The sequence below is a fragment of the Acipenser ruthenus genome, chromosome 19 (assembly GCF_902713425.1).
Source record: "Acipenser ruthenus chromosome 19, fAciRut3.2 maternal haplotype, whole genome shotgun sequence".
NCBI classification, from domain to species: Eukaryota; Metazoa; Chordata; class Actinopteri; order Acipenseriformes; family Acipenseridae; genus Acipenser; species Acipenser ruthenus.
The window spans coordinates 743,149-762,545 of NC_081207.1; the positions used below are offsets into that span (position 1 = coordinate 743,149).

General features: G+C 43.2%; 3 protein-coding genes and 1 non-coding gene across 6 annotated transcripts in view; 2 read left to right on the forward strand and 2 right to left on the reverse strand.

Annotated features, from left to right (window-relative positions):
- Nucleotides 1–3,718, reverse strand: part of LOC117424634 (E3 ubiquitin-protein ligase SMURF2) — a 43,362-nt gene extending 39,644 nt beyond the window's left edge. For all 3 annotated transcript variants that reach the window (XM_034041215.3, XM_034041214.3, XM_034041213.3), the window contains exon 1: nucleotides 3,277–3,718. In XM_034041215.3, coding sequence (XP_033897106.1) covers nucleotides 3,277–3,328 — 52 coding nt within the window. In that variant the 5' untranslated portion in view covers nucleotides 3,329–3,718. The remainder of the gene's footprint in view (nucleotides 1–3,276) is intronic.
- Nucleotides 3,719–4,489: 771 nt separating this feature from the next.
- LOC117424637 (importin subunit alpha-1-like) lies at nucleotides 4,490–10,700 on the reverse strand. The gene is made up of 11 exons (XM_034041218.3): nucleotides 10,617–10,700; nucleotides 10,178–10,324; nucleotides 9,783–9,923; nucleotides 8,967–9,055; nucleotides 8,524–8,792; nucleotides 8,134–8,228; nucleotides 7,579–7,842; nucleotides 6,772–7,005; nucleotides 6,003–6,185; nucleotides 5,465–5,614; nucleotides 4,490–4,779 (listed from the first exon to the last, which is right to left on the reverse strand). The coding sequence occupies exons 2-11, from the start codon at nucleotides 10,247–10,249 to the stop codon at nucleotides 4,690–4,692; spliced, it is 1,587 nt and encodes a 528-aa protein (XP_033897109.1). The 5' UTR covers nucleotides 10,250–10,324; nucleotides 10,617–10,700; the 3' UTR covers nucleotides 4,490–4,689.
- Nucleotides 10,701–11,037: 337 nt separating this feature from the next.
- Nucleotides 11,038–11,110, forward strand: trnar-ccg (transfer RNA arginine (anticodon CCG)). The gene has a single exon. It is a non-coding gene; the product is annotated as a tRNA-Arg (tRNA).
- Nucleotides 11,111–12,317: 1,207 nt separating this feature from the next.
- On the forward strand, nucleotides 12,318–17,454 carry LOC117424641 (UPF0450 protein C17orf58 homolog). The gene is made up of 5 exons (XM_034041222.3): nucleotides 12,318–12,403; nucleotides 12,959–13,504; nucleotides 14,332–14,418; nucleotides 14,889–15,080; nucleotides 16,040–17,454. Exons 1-5 carry the CDS (start codon nucleotides 12,334–12,336, stop codon nucleotides 16,225–16,227), a joined length of 1,083 nt encoding a protein of 360 aa, XP_033897113.2. The 5' UTR covers nucleotides 12,318–12,333; the 3' UTR covers nucleotides 16,228–17,454.
- The last annotated feature ends 1,943 nt before the right edge of the window (nucleotides 17,455–19,397 follow it).

Sequence of the window (19,397 nt, forward strand, 5' to 3'; positions counted from 1 at the left end):
ACGCACACTAAACCCGCAGTAACTAAGGAAGAACACGGAGTTCACACACACTAAACCCTCAGTAACTAAGGAAGAACACGGAGTTCACACACACTAAACCCGCAGTAACTAAGGAGGAACACGGAGTTCACACACACTAAACCCGCAGTAACTAAGGAAGAACACGGAGTCCACGCACACTAAACCCGCAGTAACTAAGGAGGAACACGGAGTTCACACACACTAAACCCGCAGTAACTAAGGAAGAACACAGAGTTCACACACACTAAACCCGCAGTAACTAAGGAAGAACACGGAGTTCACACACACTAAACCCTCAATAACTAAGGAAGAACACGGAGTCCACGCACACTAAACCCGCAGTAACTAAGGAAGAACACGGAGTCCACGCACACTAAACCCGCAGTAACTAAGGAAGAACACGGAGTCCACGCACACTAAACCCGCAGTAACTAAGGAGGAACACGGAGTTCACACACACTAAACCCGCAGTAACTAAGGAAGAACACGGAGTTCACACACACTAAACCCGCAGTAACTAAGAAAGAACACGGAGTTCACACACACTAAACCCGCAGTAACTAAGGAAGAACACGGAGTCCACGCACACTAAACCCGCAGTAACTAAGGAAGAACACGGAGTCCACGCACACTAAACCCGCAGTAACTAAGGAGGAACACGGAGTTCACACACACTAAACCCGCAGTAACTAAGGAAGAACACGGAGTTCACACACACTAAACCCGCAGTAACTAAGGAAGAACACAGAGTCCACGCACACTAAACCCTCAGTAACTAAGGAAGAACAGCAGTGTGGAGTTCACACACACTAAACCCTCAGTAACTAAGGAAGAACAGCAGTGTGGAGTTCACACACACTAAACCCGCAGTAACTAAGGAAGAACAGCAGTGTGGAGTTCACACACACTAAACCCGCAGTAACTAAGGAAGAACACGGAGTTCACACACACTAAACCCGCAGTAACTAAGGAAGAACACGGAGTTCACACACACTAAACCCGCAGTAACTAAGGAAGAACAGCAGTGTGGAGTTCACACACACTAAACCCGCAGTAACTAAGGAAGAACACGGAGTTCACACACACTAAACCCGCAGTAACTAAGGAAGAACAGCAGTGTGGAGTTCACACACACTAAACCCGCAGTAACTAAGGAAGAACACGGAGTTCACACACACTAAACCCGCAGTAACTAAGGAAGAACAGCAGTGTGGAGTTCACACACACTAAACCCGCAGTAACTAAGGAAGAACACGGAGTCCACGCACACTAAACCCACAGTAACTAAGGAGGAACACGGAGTTCACACACACTAAACCTGCAGTAACTAAGGAGGAACACGGAGTTCACACACACTAAACCCGCAGTAACTAAGGAGGAACACGGAGTTCACACACACTAAACCCGCAGTAACTAAGGAAGAACACGGAGTCCACGCACACTAAACCCGCAGTAACTAAGGAAGAACACGGAGTTCACACACACTAAACCCGCAGTAACTAAGGAAGAACACGGAGTTCACACACACTAAACCCGCAGTAACTAAGGAAGAACACGGAGTCCACGCACACTAAACCCGCAGTAACTAAGGAAGAACACGGAGTCCACGCACACTAAACCCGCAGTAACTAAGGAAGAACACGGAGTTCACACACACTAAACCCGCAGTAACTAAGGAGGAACACGGAGTTCACACACACTAAACCCGCAGTAACTAAGGAAGAACACGGAGTCCACGCACACTAAACCCGCAGTAACTAAGGAAGAACACGGAGTTCACACACACTAAACCCGCAGTAACTAAGGAAGAACACGGAGTTCACACACACTAAACCCGCAGTAACTAAGGAGGAACACGGAGTTCACACACACTAAACCCGCAGTAACTAAGGAGGAACACGGAGTTCACACATGCACATGCTGTGGGGTCTGCTTTGAAGTCTCCCAACTTCACGTGTCTAAAACCATGCGCGACGTTTAATTAAAAGCTGAAGTAATTCAATACTGAATACCTGCCTCTTCAATGTCAGAAATACATTACGGTATCTAATATGAGTTGAGACGATTCCCACTTTTGAATCCGGATACATGAAATGTAATCTATGATAGAATATAAATAAATAAATAAATAAATAAATAAATAAATAAAACAGGCACTATTAGAACAGTATATGATCGAAATACAGTTTTTTAAGTGTAAACATATACATGTATAACGAAGAAGAAAGGTAACAAACTGAAAACTCACTATTTTAGTAATTAGTAATACTTTTAAAAACGTACTATTACGACTGTAAATCGCCCTGGATAAGGGCGTCTGCTAAGAAATAAATAATAATAATAATAATAATAATAATAATAATAATAATAATAATAATAATACATACAGTAATCTGATACTTAAATATTTAGAAAAAAATGAATTAGTTAAAAAGTAATCAATTATAAACGCTGTTAGTATGACTAGTATAACACCAGTACGGTATGCACGCGTTGTTGTATTTATATTATAAAACACATTCGTGTTTACCATCAACACGACATTGGTAACGTGCTCCTGGGACATGACTGGATTTACTGTAACTATGGCAGCCTGCTGTCGCAGCCGTGTTACACTGTATTTCCCCGATTGCACCCATCTGTGTCTTTATAGAAACAAAGTATTTAATAAGTGTTGCGCGTTTATGTTACATGTCCCGAGACAGCAGAACAACACCGCAGCCTCCTGAGATAGTTGGATCAAATCGTCCCCCAGTTCAATATCCCATACTTGATGGTTATTTTCGACTTGAAAGGGAACCGTAAACACACAGCTGTATTGTTTATGAACATAGATAGGAGGGATATACGAGTTATACAAAGTCAAAACAAACATACAATAACAACAAGCTGAAACACCACACTATACACGGCACAATTAAAACACAACACAATCGCAGTTTACTGTGCGAGGCCTGCGAGCTTAATGAAAAGAATACACACACACAAAAGCAAACCTATTCCAAACAGTCGCGTCTTAAACGTTGATCATGCAATTTACACCGCTTAAAAAAATGAAATACATCTATTAAGCATCACACATCTGTAACTGTGCATCGGATTCATATAAAACCCGTGCACAATCATGCTTCAGTGGGTTAGTTTCGCCCTTTCTACTCGACACAACTCCCGTTCACAAGGAGAGACACAACCATCCCAACTCAAGAATGCTAAGGATCTCAGCCCAGGACAACACACAGGACTTTAAACACCTACCCGTTAAACGCAGCTTCACCGGTCCATTCCTCCGTACTCCTTGGTTAGACATGTCCCGTGGCAGTCCAGCGTGTGTTTTGATTTCTTTTAATTATTTACAAATATATATATATCTATAAAAACTATCCTCTTTCTCTCCAGTTCAGTCCGTATGCACTGTAATGGAGTCACGGCGGCGCTGTGGCCCGGATGTACACAGCACTGCCATCACAGACCTCCACACGTACAAAAGGGATTTCAGTTATTATTATTTTGGTGAAGGTTGATTATCCCAGGTTAATATTCAAATGCACGCAGAATCATGCGAGCTCTTGTGTATCTCCGGTGCACGCACAGCGTCGCAAGCATGGTTTATTCGAACTAAGTCTGCGGTCGCAGTTTCACAGCGGTGAACCCTCCGTCTCTCTCTTTCTCTTTCAGTGCCGCTGACTAGACGCTCCGCCAGGAGATGGTTACCAACTAGCTCAGTGCTGACATCACCAGACACAAACCCCCTACATTTTTTGCTTTCTTTTCAGACGAGAACTTCTCCAATACTTTGCGTCTCTAACAGGCAGTGTCAAACCAGTACTTTTCTTGATCCAAAAAACTAAACAAAACATGAAAACGACAGTGCTCGGTCTGTTCTCTTAGGATCCCCGTTATTGCTATTTTTTGTGGTATACGCTTTCAGTAATTGTGGTAAGGCATGGTAAATGTGTACAATAACCTTTTAGGCTTATAGATAAAAATGGGGTCTATATGGAGATCAAAAAAACCCGTGATACTCAATTTGGCACAAACCGGGATCCCAACATATCTATTGAGAGATCGTTATATTAAACAGCACTGTTTGTGATTTCAGATCTTAACAAGAAGGGCAAACACACACACACACAAGATAATATGCGTAAGCAGACAGAGAATAGGCAAGGGGGTGCAGAAGGATTCCCATTTTAAAGTATTTGTGTGACAGTTCCATTTGCTAGGTACCATTATGTTCTCTTTACACAAATCAGAATAATCTATTTTTTATTTTGTACACACAATCGCTAATACTGTATTTATTTAGTCATGTTTTAATTTAGCAGGGCCAATTCTGATGTTTATATTATGGATGATTAATTATGTTGACAAATCTAGACTATAATTGAGCAAGTCCAGCATGATCAGTATTTCATCTTCATTTCTGTGAACCCCAACCCCCCCCCCCCCACAAAAAAAAAGCAGACAATCACAAATTAGCAAAAGTTTATTTACATAGTATACATTAAAATCAGAAGTATTAAAATGTGAGATGAAGATAACACACAATATTGCATGTAGACTGTAGAACAGGGAGCACAACTGACAATACAGAAGAAAAGAAAAAAAAAAGGGAGGTACAGGAAATTACACAACATTCAGAGAACACACAGACTTGTTTTTAAGTGTCTAGAAATTGAAAGTGCTTTGGGCATCTGGGATTTGAAAGGTGTAGCCTTCTGAAGTGGAGTCTGGCACCACGCTCTGGTCTTCCTCTTCCTGCAAAAGAGAAGAGGATCAATTATTACACAGTATACTCCAGGCAGACGCACATCATTCATCGTCTGTTTATCTGCACCACACCCCACAGTAAATATATGAGCATCAACACATTGCTATTTCAGTAGACAGCAAGGAGGTTCTGCTTTTCTGTATGGCAACACATGGAAATGTACAGGTCATCAGTGTTCATGTTTACCACAGGATGGTAAACATGAACACTGGCCTGGCAACAGTTCAGAGGGTGTTCACTTGTCCAGGTGGTTACTTCAGGACCCAATTCAAAATCAAAGCATATGGCCTTGCCACAGCACCACTTCACAAAGGATATGGCATGGTCATCACGGTTTAATCCAGGAATAGGTTTTACAATACAAAGATAGATTCACACTTTGCATAGCAGTTTGATCCACTCCTGGTTTTCCCTACAAGTTTAGTAAGGCTCCGCTTGCTACCTATAAACTGTGGCTAATCAAGCTCTTATTAAAACCTGTAATGAGTGAAACTGCTGTGCAATAGGAGTCTTATTTCCATCCCTGGATTACCTAAAAGTACTATTCAAACAAAATGGTGTGCACTACCTGAAACTGCGACTGATAGAGATGCTGCCCTAGAATAAAAGTCACATCCCCTTGCACACGAACACCCCAGGTGTCAAGCTGTGAATGCGAGACAGACAGCTCACCTCTCCTGAGAAGTATTTCTCGATTAGGTTCAGGGAAGCTTTGTACACCATCTCATTCTCGTGAGTCTGGAGAGCTTCTATCTTGTCCAGCCCGCCGATCTCCTCGATCATTATGCACAGCTTTTCAGTCTCCCCAAGCTTTTCACCAGCCTGCAAAAAAAAAAAAAAAAAAAAAAAAAAAAAAAAAAGGGTCAGTGCCATGCATCCCTCACCACAGCTGATAAGACAATACCACAGACATCAGCATTGTGAAAACTGTATGACCACAGACTGCATCTACCTGTATGTATAAATGCAATTATAACAATCACTTTAGAGATCAACCAATTAAGGTAAGCAAGGTATTTTCCAACTTCACTCTTTCTTTAAGAATTTCATGAACTTGACACTAGTTTCTCCAAAAACAATATATTTCCAAAAAAATTTGGTACACAAGGTTACAGTCAGACATTTGAAAGACTCCCAGCGCATTTCCCCCAGCAGAGGGGAACACAAGCACCGTGCTTCTATGCTAGTCTGACTCCACACCGGTACGCACCAGGAAGATGTTGGAGATGGCATCCAGGATCACCAGGATGGTTTTGCTGTCCTTGGCAGACAGCAGGTTCAGCAGTGGCTCAATGACGCCGGCCTGGACGAGGTGCACCACCTGCTCGACCGTGCCCCCACTGGTGTAGTTGGTTACAGCCCACACTGCCTCCTTCTGGGTCTTGTAGTCTCCCTGCGTGGGGAATAAAAAAATCAGAACAGTTGAAGGAGGCACGTGTATGCAAAAAAAAAAAAAAAAAAAACTCTGGTCACCCCTGATTTGTTTTGTGAAATCAACGTGGCCACAGGCGCGCTTGTTATACACATTGATGGAAGGTCAGCTACATGGCACACCTGCAAAGATTGCTACAGCCATTAGAAGCTGTATGTTAAAAGATAAAGGACTACATCAGCAGTAACACTGCATGGGTAGAGTATGCAATATTAAACACTTTCCTACACAACAGTTTAATCTGGTCGCTTTCCTTCACACTGAACCCTATGGAGAAGGTATTCCTCTTTAAAAATCTCCCGTTATTGGGAAGAGGGCTAGTTTGGTAATGCAGTACGGAAACGGTAAAGATCGTCATTACAAGGAACAACGTACACCCCAGCTGTGCAGAATAAGGGTTACATTCTAAATAAAGGGTTTCTGGGTGACATCACTAGCTACCTAACCTTATACACAGGTCTCGAGTCACGGTGTACAAGACTGTAAAACATTGAAGCTTATGGTAAAGTCAGGTCACCATAAGCCCTGCTTTTCAAGCTGAGCCCACCTTTCGAATGACCTCCACCAGATGAGGGACCAGCCCGGCGTCGATGACCTCTTGTATCTGAGCGTCCCTCCCTGCGGTGATGTTGGACAGGGTCCAGGCTGCCTCCTTCTGAATGTTGCTCTTGGGGTGCCTGAGCAGGGCTGGGAACACAGCCAGGGCTCCAGAATCCAGCACCGTCTGGGTCTGCTCGTCCGTGCCAGTCACAATGTTCCCAATCGACCTCAAGGACGGGGTCTGACAATCAAGAGGAGAGGGGACAGAATTACACCTTGGACACATGCAAGTAATTTACAAAGAAATGCGTTTACATGTCGTAGATCAAAAGAGGGAGTCCCTTAGGTATCCAGTAGCTTAAGATGTGAAGCCTGGATAATTAAGCAGTTTGGCATACCTGCAGATCTGTCAAGTAGCATTTGAGCCACTTTAGGAGTCCTGTCATGAACAATAAAGGATGGCAGTGGATCCAGCAACACATTCAATTGCAATAATTCTGCAATTCCTACAGTTAACTTCAAACCCATGTCAACCTTGGACAGGACAGTGTTGTTACCACATTCATCAGGGATGGAAACAATCCTGCCTGCATAGCAGTTTCAGCCATTCCAGGTTTTACAACAAGCTTGATTAGCCAAAACCCAGGGAAGGATCAAACTGCTATGCAATGGGAGTCTTACTTCCATCATTGTGAACAGGAGCAGAACAAGAGTTCCACAGTTTTAGGTGTGAATTCTGGAGGAGCTGTGTGCAACACATGTTTGCTTTTTTGGCACAGGGTTTTCAATGGACACGTTCAGCCACTGTTCTCACCACTATGGGCAGCTCGTTGGAGCCCAGCAGCTGGACCAGGCGAGGCACCAGCCCGGTCTGCAGCACCACGTCGATGCGCTCGTTCGGCCCGTCTGTCAGGTAGGAGATGGCCCAGCAGGTGTCCGCCAGGACCTCCCTGTCATCGTGGTGCAGGAGACGCATCATCGTTGGCAGCAGCTGTCGCACAGCGGGCAGGGGAGGGGCTGGGTTCTTGTTGCGGCACAGGTTCGAGAGGGTCCAGGTGAGATTGCGCAGGTACCCAGACTGGAGAGTGAAATAGAGAGATGGGTGAGCAGGGATACTGTCACAGCAGCACAAGACGTTTGAGAAAAAGCTTTAACAATTGAAATGTGCAAAAAAAAACACAAAAATGACTAAATGTTTAAATAAAAATGTGCTTTGTGAGAATCTTGTATAGTCAGATTTCCTATTAAAAGGTCTTGTCAGTGTGTTTATATTGTACAACCCCACTATGTAACATTAAATCTTAACAGAAAGACTGTAGTTTATTGAAAGTTTACTACAGCTTGAAACAGAGTTCTAATGCTTACTTACAGACAATGCAGACAGCTCTGGGACAGCCAGCAATGCGAGCAGGGGTTCGATGGCTCCGTGCTTAATGACTCTGTCTCTGTACGATGACCCATCACCTGATAAGAAAGATGGAAACATTAAGCATTTTGCAAATTACACTGTAGCAGGTAAAACACACAATTATTCAAGCCAAAAATATTGTATACAGTATATATATATATATATATATATATATATATATATATATATATATATATATATATATATTCTTGGTTCATCATATACAAGTCTAACAGATTTGTGCTATAGCTAAAAGATGGACATGACTAGGGAGTGAGGTTGCGTAACAATTTGGACATCACTTGTGCCACCTAGTGGACAGTTACTTGAATTGCCAAGCTGTCCACCCACCTGCAATGTTCCCCAAGGCCCAGACTGCCTGCTCGCTGATGTGGGAGTGCGGAGAGGTTACCAGGCTGATGAAGGCTGGAATGGCGCCCCCGTCCACAACAGCCCTGGTCTGATCGGAGGTCCCGGAGGCGATGTTCGTGAGGGCCCACGCAGCCTCAAACTGGATGGGGCTGCAGTCAGACAGGCCCAGGAAAGCCACAAACTTGGGGATCAGCCCGGCGCTAATGATGCCGTCAATAGGGGGGTGTCTCTCTCTAGACAGCAGTTTCCTGAAGGGAAAGAGACAAGCGTGTATGAAGGAGGAAACGGGGTTTCAAAACGGTACAGAACACGGAAAAGCGAGATCTTGCTATTTTATTATGGTCTATGGTCAGGATATCTATGCTTGGTTATTTCAGAAGGTAAATTGATAATGCACAGCAGAGGGCGCTGGCACAGCATACCTCGCAGCTTGTGTTGCTTGAAGCTGAAGTTCCAGGTTGTTGCTGTTTACTCCACTGACGATCTCCTCTACAGTCCAGTGTGCGGCAACCTGCAGACACACAGACCCCAGTAAATTACCTGCAGACCCCACCAAAAACGACCTGCAGATGATACACAGACCCCACTAAACACGACCTGCAGACGACACACAGACCCCACTAAACCCTACCTGCAGACGATACAGAGACCCCACTACAACCCTACCTGCAGACGACACACTGACCCCTTTACCACAAGACTAAGAAAACAAATAAATTCTGATTCATGCATTCCTGAAGTACAAAATAGAAGGATTAACCTCAGGGACGAACAGGGAGAAAGGTTTATTTTACCATCTTAAGTTTATAGAAAAGGGGGTAACTATCCAGAAGAAAAAAAAAAAAAAAAAAAAACACCACACACACACACTACGGAGTAATTCAAGTGTGTACATTTGCCAGTCAGTGCATGAATAAATAGCATACAGGCTTGGTTTACATTCCAGTTTGTAAGCCAACCCCCTGATGCCAAGCAGCTACAGTCCTGCAGGTTGAAGTTAGGAAAGCCCTCTGCAGGCGTCCTTAAACAATGCTTTGGACGTATCGGGTCAGCTTCAGTACAAACACAGCGACAGAATGGTCCACTTCCTTTCCTCGCCCTACCACGACTTCCTGTTATCGATTCTATTCAACGCTATCTGGTGTCGTTTTCCAAAGGGGTCGCTCACGACATGAAATTAGCATTTTCATTCTCCCCTAACGCGGCGTTTGTTTTAAAGCAGCCGGGCCGCACGTTACCTGTCTGTTGTGGTTCTTTTCTTGAAGGGGCGAGGTAGCTTCATCGGGGAAAGTGCCGACATTCCTTCTTTTCAGCATCTGCTCGTCTTTCTTGGCTTTTCTGAGCTCCACGTTCACTTCGATTCTCCTCCTTCTCAGTTCCTGAAATCAGAGACACACGACACGCAATTCAAGCACAGCACAAGCCCGGCTAACAGATGCGTGCAGATGATCAGATCGCGACCAGTCACATATTTCTTTTTAATGAAATGTTTAGACATTTTAAGGACGGTTTGTGTGGGAGCTCCATGGTGGGAGCCTATGGCCGATGCACTGTAAAACAGAGCCGTAGATAGGAAACGGAGCACGACACAGGCGTGGCGGGCCGGGAACACACATTACATTAATAAACTCACATTGCTGTCTTTCCCCTTGTTCTTGAACTGAGTCAGGCGCACAGCGTTTTCATTTCCATCAGCAACAGACATTTTCTGTATTAGTTAACAAATTAATGCTTTCAAATGTCGCCCAAGGCAAATTCAAACGGGATACCGATCCAACACCTATAATAAAAACAATATCAATATTAATACAGCACCGGTATTGCTAAAAAATAATAATAACACAAAAAAAACAGTATTTTAACTAATATTATAGTACATGAAAAATCAATAACCATTTTTTTTCTTTTAAATCTCCAGTCACATGTCACGACTTTTTTTAAACTTTACTTATTATTAATATTAGACTTGTTTAAAGGTATTCTCGTATTCAGTTTATTATTTACACGTAATATAAAACCGCCCAAAATATTTGTTTGCAAAACTGTACACTAGATAAATGCCTCTACAGTACCTGTATTGAAACGTGCGCCTCAGTTGCAAATCCTGCACCAGTGTCCGGAATCAGCACGCTGCCGCCCTTTAAATTCCTGGTGCTCTAGTTCGCTGATTGGTCCATTCGAGCAAAAGCAAGTCTCTCATTGGACGTTTCAAAAAAATCGCACGACGCGCACGATAGGTTGTCAGGGTTACGCGCAAAAAAAAAAAAAAAAAAAAAAAAAAACGAACCCTCGCGAGAATTTTGAGGTCCTTGCGTGTTTTTAAGACATAGTATATTATTATATGTATTTATCTGGCGTATTCAATCATAATGTTGCCCATTATTCAATATCAAGGACATGCAATAATATTCATTTAAATACACAGCTGCGTTTTCCCCCAGCAGGCAGCAGCTCGCATGATTAGAGGCGAGCTGATGACTGCGAAGACGTGGTGACCCAGTGGCCTAATGGATAAGGCATCAGCCTCCGGAGCTGGGGATTGTGGGTTCGAGTCCCATCTGGGTCGCAAACCAAAACACATATTTTAGAAAAATTCAAAATTATATATATTAAAAAAAAAAAAAATCCTAAAAATAAAACGAATGAACTGTGCATTTGCTGATATCCCAACATGCAATTAGTTGTGTGTGTGTGTGTGTCTTTTTTCAAAAAAAAAAAAAACTAGGGGTCGGTGTGTTCCTGTTTTATGTTAAAGCTGTAGTTTAATTTAATACCAGGAGGGGGGGATCACAGCACGAGGAATAACTGCCTGTATTTTAAACACGCTCTATAATGTATTGAATAGAAAAATACAAATTATACTAATTACAGAAAATGTACAAAGACACAAACACGCGTTGGGTACACACACACCTTGTGCGTCGAAATGCAGCAACACAACCGTTTATTTGTAACGCAATAGTTATAAAATAAACTATAAGCTGCTATAAACACTATTGCACTGTTGCCATTTCGCTATCTAAATATCAGAAGATCACACCCGTTTCTAGTGAGACTTACAGATTCTGTCGTTTTATTTTTACAGATGTGATAAACTGTCCATAAAGGGGTCTTAGTTTTCTCTATAGATTCCTATCGGATTGTTTTTCTAATCCCTCGCTTCGCTGGGTGTCTTCCTCAGTGTGGTTTACAGGTAAAGGACGTTCGTGTTTATTTGCAATACAACACGTGTGTTTGGAATTGGTGATGATTTGGGAGCAAGTGGGTATTTTGCATAAAGTATTCTTTAGAACATGTTCATTTGACCCAACAGAAGAAAGCGTTTGAAACGTGAAGGCTCGAATCATGGAACCCCTAATGCTTCCAATATGACGCTTTGGTGTTTCCTGCAGAACCCGCTATAGAACCCGCTTTATCTCCATCAACAGAACCTACACGTAATGCAAAATAACGAGTTCTAAAAGAAAGACCATAGAAACAAGCTAAGGGTTCAGAAGACCCAGCAACGCGAGCGTGCGGTTCCGAGCACGAAACGAGTCGATTTCAATCAGAGCCCTGCTGTATAGCTGTGTATCCCTGGTTACCGGCTCCGTTTCTTTCGAAGTCTGAATTCCACTGCAGAGTAAGAGCCGTGATGAACAGCGGGCTCATTGTGTGAATGCAGCTCGACCCTGAGTGCTAAAGGACTGTGCGAACTGATCTGTTTTCCATGGCACCGCCTTCAGTTGGCATGAGCGCCTGGACGCGTATAAAACGAGCCCCGAGCAGACCACATGCACTCAGTACACAATGAACGCGGCTGTGTGCGCGCTGCTCTCCCTAGCGATCCAGTGCATTGAAGCAGAGGGACCCAGCAATGGTAAGTGGACACAATACGTGCCTGCGTTAATAACGTGGTGAGACTGAAGGGTGCTGCCTAGAACAGTCCGGTTATATTTATCATTCTCAGAACCCTTTCAGTCTCAAAGTGTATTACCGTATTGTTACTGTATCGCTTGTATAGTACCGTGCTAAAGTCAAATACTCCTCTATATTTTTTGCATTTTTAGTATTCTACTATTTTGATTTATTTTATTATTATTAAATTACCTTTAACGATTTTCTGTAAACATAATAATAATAATAATAATAATAATAATAATAATAATAATAATAATAATAATAATAATAATAATAATATGTTGCATCTGGTGCAAAGGCTAAAAGTGAAATAATAATAAGTGTGCGTGCGTGTCAGTGCGTGCGTGTGTGTGTGCGTGTGTCAGTGTGTGTGTGTGCGTGCGTGCGTGTGTGCGTGTCTGTGTGTGTGTCAGTGTGTGTGTGTGTGCGTGCGTGCGTGTCAGTGTGTGTGTGTGTGTGTGTGTGTGTGATTTCAAGACAGTTACATACAGTGTATAATGATTTCTGTTTCCAGAGCTGTTCTCTTCCATGGCAATGCCGTACTCTAAAGAAACTCCTCCGGGGATACACAGCTTGTCAGACGAGTCACAGAACCGCACGAAGATGCACGTCAAAGACATCGTTCCGATGATGGGCGACCCAAAATACACCTTACAACAGAACCCGCTGCCCGGGCACGGCTGGTACAAACACGGGGAGATAACGCAGGGGTCACAGCCTGACAAAATAAAGAAGGCAACCAAGAGCCACAAGTTTCCAGCTGAGCACAACAGCGAGAAAAGCAGACATGAAGGGAGGACCCAAGCACCAGATATCGGGACCGCTTCTGCTCAGCACAAAGCCGCCGGGATCTCGCCTCCCCAAGCGGAACAGGACCCGCGGTTTCAGCCGTACCACACGCGGTTACGGGACAACAGAAGGATGGACCCCGAGGAGAACAGACCCGGGAGATCCAGCCTTTACCAGCCCGGCAACGAATCAAGAAACAGCACCAAGCACGCACTGACTTCCAACCGGCGCTCGCCCAGCCTGCTCTACCACTTCAACACCCTGAAAGAAGGTGAGGTGAAACTCTGTAAAATTCACAAACCAGCTCAGACCGGTACAAATGATCAAACCAGCCAGTCCACAGCTATGTCAGTCAGGGTCGTTGTTAGCAAGAGTTTCAAGGGGCAGGTCCTCCAGTAATCTACTGTCTGACCCTGTACATATGTGGTCAATTCTTGCCTCTTGATGGGGTTATTTATTTATTTTTTTAAATTTCACATTGCATAATTGGGATAGCGCCAAAAAGTGTTGAGGGTTTGAAGCCAGGCTGAGATGTGATGGAAGTTTGCAAAGACAGCTCTGACACTCAGCCCTGACACCCGCCTGTCTGTGCTGTTGAAGGCTGTATGGTGGTACGGTGGGACCTGCGTTCTGTTGAAACCCTGCTTGCATGTTTGTTGTAAGATTGTGGATGCAGGTCATGAGAAGTTATCTTCATTGTCATTGAACTGGGCAGTCCTGTAATTAGTTTCTGATTTCCTTTCGGGGGGTGATCTTCATTAGGGGGCACTGGCTGACATGCCTCCTATTAAATCATGCTGTCTGCTGGGTCACTATCAGTGATTATCACCGGTACTGGACCACTTTACTCAAGGTTATGTAGTGCTTATCAGGGTCCCTGTGAAACCAGCCTTATCACTTTTTTCATTTTTCATGCCTTTACTGGAAACATGGACAGGCTTTCTTATTTCTTACAGGGGTGTCCAAAGCTGGCTGTTCCTGTCCTGGTCTTTGTTCCAACCCTGTTCTAAATGCTTTAATTGAACCCATTCAAACTCCATCCAGACCCTGAAGAACTTCACTGCAATATCTACAGTTCATATTTTGTTTATTTTGTAGAATCCGAATACACCAGAGAAGCATTCTGCTTGAGTGAATGTAGGAAGGAGCAGGACGAGAGGGAATATTTCTGCTCCAGTGATTTCGGTAAGCCCTCGTATCTCACAATCCTTACACGCGAGAATCTTACCAATGCTGAGACTGCATGGAGCATGGTGCCTCGTCACAATGTGTGTTCAGTTCAATACATTCCAGCAGTGGAAGACACTTAGCAAATTCCAGTTTTTAATACAAGCTTGATTAGCCAGAGTGTAAGGTAACAAGCTCAGGTGTGTCTTATTAAACTCATAGGAAAACCAGGAATGGATCAGACTGCAATGCAATGGGAGCCTTATTTCCATACCTGAGAAAGATATGTACAACATATCGAAACATTGGGCAGCTGGCTCTTTGAGCTAATATACATATATATATATATATATATATATATATATATATATATATATATATATATTTGTATTTGTGTCAATAACCTTTGGATCTTAAAGCTAAATGTATAAATGTACCTGATAGTTAATACTGTCCTGCTCCTCCTCTCCCTCTCTCCCTCTCCGTAGCGGTCAATGGCATCGTTCACGACATCGAGGTCTTGAAGAAGGGCATTGGCCTCGTCACGTTGCTCATCAGCAGCGATGGTTTTTATAAAATGAGTCGGCTCCACGTGGCACCGGATGGATTCTTTTTCAAGGTTCGCGTTTTCGTGCTGGACACCTATAAGTGTGCCAAGCCCTGCCCGGATTTTAAACTGGGTGAGTTTGGAAGAATTCGATCCAAAATGAAACGTGGTTTACCCGCAGTTCTTATAAATACATTTCAATATATATATATATATTCTTAAATCACATCTCCAACCACCAAAGCACATTTGTCATTTAATAATTACATAAGCGATATGCCTACACAAACCTGAATTAGAAATGAGTCCAGTAAGCTGTTTTGTGAACAGAACACATTGATTCTTTGCAGACAATGGATGTCAGTGATGTCCACAGCACAGCAATAACAGCAGGGACTCGTACTGCTTTATTGACTGAATGCTTTGTTGTTTTTCTGCATGCTTGCAGAGACTCTGTGTGGCACAGCACATTATTAGAGTGTTATTACCTTGACTGACACAGTACAGCAGTGCTTTTGATATTGCTGTTATTTTAGCAGCAATTACTCCTCATTATTTTATTTTTATATAGGCACGGAACTGCATATCTGTCCTGCCTCTTTCTTGACTTCTAACGAGAGGGACACACCTGTGGTCTAAATTTGTAACTGCAGCTTCTTCGAGTGGGATTGTACCGCAGCATGCACTGCCACCAGGTGGCCAAATGTTGTAATAGCTGCATGCATCCTAAACAAACCTGAGGTTAAAGTAGTTCCAGATTTATCAAAGTCTGTGAAATCTTCTGTACAAACAAAATTAAATACAAGTTCAGAAGATTGTCGGTGGTGTAGACCTAGGGTTGCCACAAAGCAGGACCTCCGAGTGGTTTAAACTCTCTTTAGAAATCCTATATGTGTAACATTACTATTATAGTACCGACAACCAATGAATATTGTGCGTCTGTTGCAGTAATATTGGATCCTGATTTATCTACTGCATTGAGTGTCCTGGGAAGGCGTATTGAATTCCCGGGACACACCAGTGTAAACAGGGACAGGTGGCATCCCTCTGCAGACCCCTGTAACTGGCGTGCCCCTTCTCGTCTTGCTGCAGGGAGCAGGTACATCGTGATGGCTCAGATCTACCACTGGAGGCGCCACCTCTCCAGCGAGCTGCTGGCACTGCTGGCTCCGAGGCTCCGGCCGGGTGACGGGCTGGTCCGCAGCAACAGCTACGTGAAGAGGTTCAACAGGAAGAGGGACCAGAGGGTGCAGGAGGCGGCTTACAGCAAGTGCAGATGAGCACAGCGGCACGGGACCCCGCGTGGAGAGCGAGAGAGAGACTGTGCTCTGAACCCCTGCCCTGCTAACCGCTAGGAGTCCAATCTGCAAAGGGTGGAAATTCACACTTTAGATCCACTGCTTATCTAGTCCCAGAACGTAATTTTTTTTTTTTTTTTTAAGGGTGTAATTTGGCTGAAGAAATCAGAAAGCTTTCGTTAGCTTTATCGTTTTCCCATTATCCAGCTGTCATCTGTTATATGCTTACAGGCACAACATTCTGTAGTTTTATCAGGAAAAGAATCCAGGCGCGCGAGAGCAGAGGGAAACCAAGCAGCTCTTGCAATCAATACTGCAGAGTATACTTCCCGGAGGGGACAGACTGTACCTGGGCTTCGATCACACCGTAGTTAATAGATGTCAATACGTTTTGTATGCAATCTTGACCCAGATTTTCAATGTAGTCACACATCTGTCTTTACTGATTGTAACTGGAGTGTGTGCAGTTGTGTGTGTGTCTAGTGGAAATGTGGAAGTGTATGAAATGTATGAAAAAATCACACAAGTGCTGGGGTAAACTTTAAGCCATGTCTGTATTTATGGAAGCTTGTGCAGGCCACAGGAGTTTTGTTTACGGTATGACTGCTCTGTACTGTTAGTTTTGGGATGGCTTTGAACAGAAAACCCTTTTCATCTTCCCCAAATGGAAATACTGTGCTGCCTTTCCCTTCTTTTCAGTATTCAGGAAATGCACTGTATATTTAAAAAAAAAAAAAAAAACTTTTACACAAGAAGGTATTTTCTTAACTTTTATGTTGTGCATGGAAGTATTTGCCAGCAAATGGACTTGAAAGCCGAGTTCAATATATCAAGGGTGTTTATCTAAGCGAAGCAGTAAATCTCATGGTAGAAATGTGATCAGAGCTGCACCTGGACTTGCGGCTCCAGCGAGGCACCGTCTCCTGCTCTGACTGGAGGAGATCGCTCCCCCCTTTGCTGGGCTTGCTTATTTAATAGAAATAATATATACACACGCAAACCCTCACAAGAGCTGGGCTCAGAGGAAGCACTTTTAAAAAAGGAAATGAAACCTGCCTCTTTATTACACTGTGAAGTCTCTTTATTTAATCCCAGCTCTCGGGACGGATCCGGGTTTGAATATTTACCCGTGCGGACGGAGGGAGGGAGGGAAGGTTTAGGCACTGTGTCGTCGACACTGTCTCCTGTGTCCGGGCAACATGCATCTATTAAAATATACTACTTCTTAGACTGTTGTGATTTATTTGTTTTGTATCTTTGAATCAATCTATTTTACTTTAAGAGAGAAATTAAGATTGGACTTGTCAAATAAAACAGGGCAAATGGAACAGTCTGGTAAGATCCTGGACCAAATGTGTTCTGCTCCGGTCCTTTGGAAAGTGTAATCATGACTAGTTGAGCCCCTCAAAAGGGATGCTGCTCTCAGCTCAGTGCTCCCGTCAATAAACTGAAACAACTGCACCCATTGTCACCAGACACTAAGAATAACACAAACGTGTTTGTCCTCGGCCGCAACGAATGTGACGCTGTAGAGAGAGGCTTTCCTGAACTAATCTCGGTAATGATGGGCTATTATACCCAACAAGGTCTTTACAGGCTCTCTCTCTCACTGTGATCAGCTCCCCAGAGTGGCAGGAGCAGAGTAAACAGCTACACGATTGTGTTCAGGTTAGGGAGGGCTCTCAAGCAGAGACATGTGTGGAAACTCAAGCACAGTGCAGCTTTTCTTTCCATAAATATGCCATGTACACAGATAGAGATATAACATTCATGAATTCCAAAACTGATGGATAATAGATTAACAAACACACAACAACAACAACTTCAAGCGAACCTGAAAGTTAGAGGCAAACTCAGATTGCATTTATTTTTCTGACTGTGAAATCCCTACATTAGAACTAACCAAAGTGGACCTTAAGTGAGCTACTCCCAATATGGGAGGGGTGTGTCCACATTGAAAGGGGGCAGTCGTGAGAGGGCTCTCTCAAGGGTGGGCTGGGCTCAACATTACTGGTCTAAACCAAAGGGATTCCACAGTGTTGAAGAAGACCCCAAAGCAGAAGGTAAACAGCATTTCTTGCCCCCTCATTGTGAAATGCTTCGGATTTTTTTTAAAGCACGTCACACATTTGTCTCTCTTCCACCTTTGATATTAATTTACAAACGCAGGCAGATTAGTGATCCTGATCCCTTAAACAGGTTTGCTAACGACCCTCTGATGGGACAGAGAGCCGGAGGAGGTCACAACCCCATTTCCTTTGGGAGTGCTCGGGAGTAACTCATACTGTTAGAGGAAGGCTCTTACCCTGGGACAGTTCCACCTGGTAAGAAAATAGTCTCTCCAGTCCCTCCACTAACGGATGGAGATCAGACACATTTCAAAAGGCTTGTTTGTGGAAACTGCACCCAAGAAAAACTGGAACAATATATTTTAGAGCACTCAAATCAACCTTAATAGAGTGCAGATAATAAAATCAGTGAATCACTTTTCAAACTCAAAGTGATTCAAGTGCTGGTATGCAGATAAAATAGATACTAAAAGGGTAATAAATCAAACAAGGGGAAGTTTATTTACAGGGAGTCTTTCAGACAGGGTACACAGATAGAAAATGTTCATAAACTACAACACACACAGCTCAGAAAAGGGCTCTTTTTCACCTGCTATATACATTTGTAACACGTGGGGCTCGTTAACATGCAGGTCTTTCTTTTGTAAAGAACAGTTTTTACATTGCTTCTGTATTTTGTTCTGTCTACATTTTTTGTTGAAAAACAAAGTGACTAGGCACATCTTGTAAACTAAAAAAATTACAATATAAAAAATAATAATAATGAATGGAGAAGTTTTCTTACACTGTCCAGGCGACATCCTTCAGTTTATTATCGGGCTTTGCAATCTTCAAGCACACTCATGTAGCCTAAATTCCTATTCTGCCCGTCCACCACCTTTATTTTCTGTCGACTGCAGCGCATAAAAAGCACATTTTCTCCGAACCTATTTTGTTTTCAATTAGGAACATTTCCTAAAAGATCGTTATGTACACAACCGGTTTCAAAATTCAGATATTTACCAAAAGTCTTGACGTCTCCCAAGCAGCACCAACATTTGTATTCTTAGCAATAGTGTCCCCAGTTTAAAAAAACAAAAAAAA

Excerpts from the sequence above, each read along its gene's own strand:
- LOC117424641 (XM_034041222.3), top strand. The coding sequence starts at position 12,334 with ATGAACGCGGCTGTGTGCGCGCTGCTCTCCCTAGCGATCCAGTGCATT. Across the intron at positions 12,404-12,958 it reads AGCAGAGGGACCCAGCAATG|AGCTGTTCTCTTCCATGGCA; the intron begins GTAAGTGGACAC and ends TTCTGTTTCCAG. Across the intron at positions 14,419-14,888 it reads TTTCTGCTCCAGTGATTTCG|CGGTCAATGGCATCGTTCAC; the intron begins GTAAGCCCTCGT and ends CCCTCTCCGTAG.
- LOC117424637 (XM_034041218.3), bottom strand. The coding sequence starts at position 10,249 with ATGTCTGTTGCTGATGGAAATGAAAACGCTGTGCGCCTGACTCAGTTC. Across the intron at positions 9,924-10,177 it reads ACAAGGGGAAAGACAGCAAT|GAACTGAGAAGGAGGAGAAT; the intron begins GTGAGTTTATTA and ends CTCTGATTTCAG. Across the intron at positions 5,615-6,002 it reads CCATCTCCAACATCTTCCTG|GCTGGTGAAAAGCTTGGGGA; the intron begins GTGCGTACCGGT and ends TTTTTTTTGCAG.